At 36.2% G+C, this 6,212-nt stretch overlaps 1 protein-coding gene across 1 annotated transcript in view; it reads right to left on the reverse strand.

The window, feature by feature from the left end:
- LOC141549621 (polyadenylate-binding protein 1) overlaps positions 1-4,838 on the reverse strand; it is a 5,551-nt gene extending 713 nt beyond the window's left edge. Inside the window, 6 exon segments of the mRNA XM_074279297.1 lie at positions 843-930; positions 1,522-1,652; positions 2,285-2,333; positions 2,335-2,367; positions 2,920-2,997; positions 4,659-4,838. Of these exon segments, the coding sequence (XP_074135398.1) occupies positions 847-930; positions 1,522-1,652; positions 2,285-2,333; positions 2,335-2,367; positions 2,920-2,997; positions 4,659-4,838 (555 nt within the window). The 3' untranslated portion in view covers positions 843-846.
- Positions 4,839-6,212: the final 1,374 nt, after the last annotated feature.

The following is a 6,212-nucleotide window of genomic DNA, read 5'->3' on the forward strand; positions in this document are numbered from 1 at the left end:
GGAGAGCCAAAGGCTTGCTCTGCTAGCCAAAATAATCTTTGTTGATTAAGAATAACCAAGGAGACTTAGTTTACCTCAGGCTAACTTAATGGACTACTTACCTCTAATCAAATCTACTCTTTGTGGGGAATTACATGATTTCTTATAAAATCATATAACTAAGGTAGATTGAATTTATAATTTAGATTCAGTTTATCTGGGGAATTTGGAAAAATGAACTCGTATTGGCCCAACAGTTGTAAGCAGTTGCAAAACTGACCACCATAAAACCTCCCTGCAAACAGTTGTAAAGCTTGTGAAACTGACCATCTTACAATTCAGGTCAAAATTTAACAAGTTCCTGTTACTTCCAAGCATTAAGCGAGATAGTGAGAATTGACCGGATGAGGGGAAGGAGAGGTGTCATGGATTCTATATAACTCACTTCACTCTGGAAATTCATGTCTCCCCACTGGTGGGACTCTGGTGGAAAGAGGTTTGCTTCTTGCAAGATTCTAAAATAAACACTTCTGTTCCTCACTTGAGATCTCTCATCTGAGTATTTTTGAGTTGGATTTGCCCTACCACACATAGGTAGTGACATCCTAAGGAAAATCATCTATTTACTAGTCCTTGGTTGGCACAATTTGGTAACTTTGTTCTGGTTGACTTAACATATCAAATAAGTGAATGTGGAGCAGGAGGAGACATGCCCCTTATTTTCTCTCATAGCAATTTATAATTGTGTATTAAGCAAAGGACAAATATTTTTGCTACATAATACATTTTACATTCTTCATTTAGTAAAAACTTGGAAGGCAGTAGAAAAACCAACGTGCATTTTTTCCCTCCAAAGTACTTACTCTTTTAAAAAGATGGAAGATCAGTGGCACTGTTAACTTCGTTCTGGGCAGCTTCTTTAGCTTTTAGTATGGCTACAGCTTCTTCAACCTGAAGACCACCAATTAATGGAATTAGGATGAGGGGGGTGGGTCTATTTGGTAGGATAAAATTCTCAGCGCACTTCACCTCCACTCCCAACAGTGATGAAGTGTATTAGTTGTTTCTTGGCTACAAAAATTAGTTCTATCAGCTACAGTAACCCTATCTTGTCCTAGGCTCTGCCAATCCAGTCAAGTGGAGGGAACTGGCCTTGGCTGGCCCTCAGGACACAGCTAGGCCTGACAAATTAAGGGATTTGCATGACCTTTGGCCGAACCTTCCTTCCAGGGCTCATGCTCTGTGAAAGCCTGTCACAGCACCCCGATAAAGCAAGGAAGTCATTAATCACTTATGATTGTAAACCTTAATAAATTAGGTGGGCAAATTTCTAGTGATGTAGGAAGAACGCTGTAATAGAGAAACCAAGTTTTTAATCCAACATGAAACTTAAATAGCTACATATAGAATATTAGTTATAGAACTGGAGGGATACTATAGGTCTTGTTAATCACAAGCATATTTACTAAAAGAAAATGAAGTAATAGAAGTTAAAACCTAAAAATCATTCAAATAGGTGTCTAGGTCAGAAGCTTAAGTTACCTTAGAGTGGAGAAACTCAGGAGACTCGAGCATATGAAGGAGCTCAGTGTAGTCCTTTTTTAGTAACATGGCAGTGATTTTGCCAGCCATGGTAAAGTGCGTCACCTGAATGAGTGGCAACAGCCGTTCACCTAGGGGATGGGGTAAAAGTTTTCAAGTCCTTATTTTATGTTGGCACCTTTCAAAACTACAAATCAAAACTATGGTATACTCCATTTTGTATCTATGTATACTCCATTAAAAATATTCAGGAAAAAACTGCTTCAGTAAGAAGATTGTTTCTTTCATCAAAAAAGAAAGAAACAAAAAACAAAGCAAACAAACAAAAAAGTTGGAAAATTCCAGATTACCTACTTCCAATTCATCTAGTCACTCCAGGGTTCATCAATTTTTCCTATGAATAGACTGTATAATATTAGATGAAAAATTCAAGTCTTGGAGAAACTCAGTAATCTATCTGTCCCTTCTCCATTTTAGTTCAAATTTTCTTTTATGGAAACCAGAGAGGATGACCTCAAACCTCTAGTCTAAGAAAAGCAATCCACTTTATTAGAAAAGAGGCAAATCACTCCAAATCAGCTAAAAAATACACTTGGGATGCTACCACCAAGGTATTAAAAAACAAAACATTTCTTCCTGAAAAGTGTATTGCTTAGATTTCTAGTCCCCAACTCCTTGATTTTGTCAATACAAATGAGCCCCATCAAAATAAGTTAAAGAAACTGAAATAGAATTCATTATTAGCTAAGTTCGAATTACATACCCAATATTTTCTTTTGCTCTTGAGAAGTGGTGGATGCAAACATGGAAACCAGTTAAAGGTTCCTGACCTTGCACATGAACAACCTGTTAGAAGAAAAATATTAATGAACAAATGCATAGATTTACAGCGACTTGATATTTTTTATGTACAGATGAAGGCATAATGAATACTGCAATCTGGGTACTTGAATATGAAATCAAATGGTAATACAGAATTTCCAAGGCTCATAGCTCATTCCAAAGTAACCCCTGAACTTCCTTTTTTTTCCTTAACTCCTGCAGATGTTTCCATCAATACTTTGCTAAATTGCACATCAAATAGTCAGGATAAAGAAGAAATTGCGGTGACTTGGTTCTCCAACTGAAAACAAAGACATTGGTTGTTATGAATCATCTGTTTTTTTTTCCTCTAAGTTCTATAGCTAAGAGATAATTAAACACATTCTGTTTAAAAAAAATTCTATCCCCATTATTCATCTATTATGGGGGGAAAAAAACCCCTGTATTTTGCATGCTACTGAAAAATGGAGAGAGATGCTAATAAACTTTTTTTTAACTCACCCAAACTGCCTTCGGTTCCTGTTGGGATGGCCACCTTTTATAATCAGAATTAAATCCATACCTGATGTATGCCACCTGTGGTTGGGCATTAAGATGTTGTTGAAGATTGTGTACACCTGCAGCATATTTATATTGTGGAACTAGCTGCAGCAGCTGCAGGATGTGGACTCATTATCTAAGTTGATGTGTTTGCTGAGGGGAGGAGGGAAGGATTTTAAACATTTAGTATTAAATTAAATCTTAACAATTTTTGGGGGGGTGCTATTTTTACATCCCAAAGATTAAACAACACTCAACAACACACTGTGTTGACATGATCTGTGGAACCTGTGTAGAAGCTGGTCTCCCATATGTGCAAAAATGAAGCAGCCCTTTTTGTAGTGGCTAGAAAGCAGAAACTTGCCCATCATTTCGAGAATGGCTGAATAAATTATGGTATATGAATGTTATGGAATATTATTGTTCTGTAAGAAACGACCAGCAGGATGATTTCAGAAAAGTCTGGAGAGACTTACATGAATTAATGCTGAGTGAAATGAGCAGAACCTGGAGATCCTTATACATTTCAACAACAATACTGTATGAAGATCAATTCTGATGGATGAGGCCCTCTTCAACAATGAGATGATTCAAACCAATTCCAATTGTTCAGTGATGAAGAGAGCCATCTACACCCAGAGAGAGAACAGTGGGAACAGAGTGTGGACCACACGTAGCATTCTCACTCTCTCTGTTATTGTTTGCTTTCATTTTGCTTTCTTTCCCTGTTTTTTTTTCCCTTCTTGATCAGATTTTTCTTGTGCAGCAAGATAATTGTATAAATATGTACACATATATTGTATTCAACATGTACTTTAACATATTTAACATGTATTGGACTATTTGCCATCTAGGGGAGGAGGTGGGGGGGGAAGAAGGGAACAAAAGGCTTTGCAAAGGTCAATGTTGAAAAATTACCCATGCATATGTTTTGTAAATAAAAAGTTTTAATAAAAAAACCAAACAAACAAAACAAAACAAAAAAAGAAGCTGGTCTCATTGTACTAAATATCAGCCTAGGAACTGCTGAGAGGATAGCACCAGACATATTCTGGAATCTTAATTTAGAAATTCAGCCACATATTACTCATACTTTAATATTCAATCTCATATACCTCACAATTGAGCAGATGCGGACACATACAACAAGTATAAAACCAAGTTATTAGCTAGCAACACTTTCTTCAAACTCCCTCTGAAAACCACTAAATGAAATAAACCAAGTTTGAAGAGCAAGTAAAATTAAGTTATGTCTATTTTCACAAAAATAAAACTCCACAAGGAGTTACACATGATTATTGTGAAAAGGAGCTTCTTCAAGAGTACTTTGACCATAAAAGTTTAAAGAGATTATCAATGATTTCTACTACTAAATACATTATTTTTTTTAAAGGGGTGGGTGGGGAGAGTGTTTAAAGATGAGGTCTGACATCTTGAGCAGTCAGTGAGCACTTGGTCTGAATTGAGCATTTTGGCTCACAGGATAGTATGCAACACAGTTCTGAGTCTGCAGAACAAAAATAAACCAATCACTTCTATCATCTCCAGCTATCTCAGATACTATGCCCTTAAGCAAGTATCTTCATTATATTCTCACTGAAATAAACTAGCAAGACAGATAGCATATATACTTACAGTTTTATTATGAAACATCTTCATGTCAAATGCTACATACCAAGCTAATTTTAAAAACAAAGTGGTGTCTTTTCTCTAGTGCATACCTGAGAAATAGCTGCCATGAAGTAACCTAAAGGAGGCTGCTAGGGGTTGCTTACAGGCTTGGGCCCAGCTCTGACGCTTGCCATTCTCTGCTGCTCCTCTTTGCACTGGACTAAAGCTATCTGCAATGGCTTAGTGGCAACAATCCTGCCATTCATTTTTGTGACTGCTTTGGTGGCTTCCTCCAGTGAAGAGAAGCATACGAACCCAAACCCTTTGCTGTGGTCACCTTCCATCCTTTCAAAGAGGAGGGAATATACAAAAACCATTGAAATTAAACCCAATCCCAGAGAGGCAATAACAAGCATGCACAAAGGGCTGGCTCTACATACAGTATTGCATTTTTTCATTATTTTAAGTATTTAACCTTATTTTTCTAATTACAAAACAAGAGACCAAGTTGCTCATTTCAGTGGTCACTGAGCTAGTACATTGTGGGAATTTCAAGTTAAAATCTTGTTATATCATACAAGGAACCACTGGATGATGGGTAGCAGCCTAGAGTTTACTACAGGTGTGTTCCATATTCCTGGAATCTTTCCATAATTAACGTACTAGTATTTTACATCCTGTAGCCCAGTACACTATTTGGGATTGAGGATTGTTTTTCTCTAAATGCTTCCACATGGGGAAAACCAAAGATGAACTTCTTCCTCCTGTCATCTAGTAATGAACCAAATTACTATAAAATTTTGAAGAAAGGAGAATGCGTGCACTCAAGAGTCCCCCAAATTAGAAAACTGTAGGAGCCTTAAGTCTAGAGTTCATTCCACCATATTACTAACTAATGAAATGTCATATTATTCCTGAATACTGCATTTTGGGGTTTATTCTAGACATGTTCCAAGTCACTTGTTTTCTTACAACATACAATTTGTAGCCTAGTAAAAAAAGATCTAAGATTGTCATCCCATTCCTCCTTTTAGCTAAGCCCCCCAAATTGGGAAAAGTCTAAAATGCTTACTGTCAATCACTAATAAATTGTGAAGTAGTAATAAATGTTAAACTTGAGAGGAGTATATCATAATTATTTGGCCAAATGTTTTTTAAAAAGAACTGGATTTTCTTCACTGAACATCCATTTTTCATTATTATTCTCACTTCCAATGAATTTGTCCAAATTTGTTAAGAGACAACTTCAATTTATTTCCAAACTCCAAACAAATTCCAGATAGCATTGTAAATGTTTGTATACACGAGCCAAGTTGCATAATGGTTACATTCTTCTAATGGTTACAAAGATTTGATTGTTCTATTTCAAAATACCCTCCAAACCACTTGCTAAATAAGGCCTTAAAGGTGAAGTATATAACAGTTATGATAATTTAGATTCCCACATAAGTTAGGAAGTTGTCATTTAATTTACAAATCACCACAGGATTCCTGTAAAGTAATCTGGTCCACAAATTTATTAAACTTTCAATGCACACTCCTTTTTATAGCAAGGCACCCAGATACTAGACTAAGGGAAAAAATGCTTGACATGCAGTCATATTTACATACAGGCCTCATATGAAAAGCAGAAACCTGTGCATGTTTTCATTGTAGAATGAAGACTAGAAAGTGTTAGTCTCTAGTACACAAATTACTCTACTTCATGAAAAAAGAAT

The sequence above is a fragment of the Sminthopsis crassicaudata genome, chromosome 1 (genome assembly GCF_048593235.1).
Source record: "Sminthopsis crassicaudata isolate SCR6 chromosome 1, ASM4859323v1, whole genome shotgun sequence".
In the NCBI taxonomy this organism is placed as follows: Eukaryota; Metazoa; Chordata; class Mammalia; order Dasyuromorphia; family Dasyuridae; genus Sminthopsis; species Sminthopsis crassicaudata.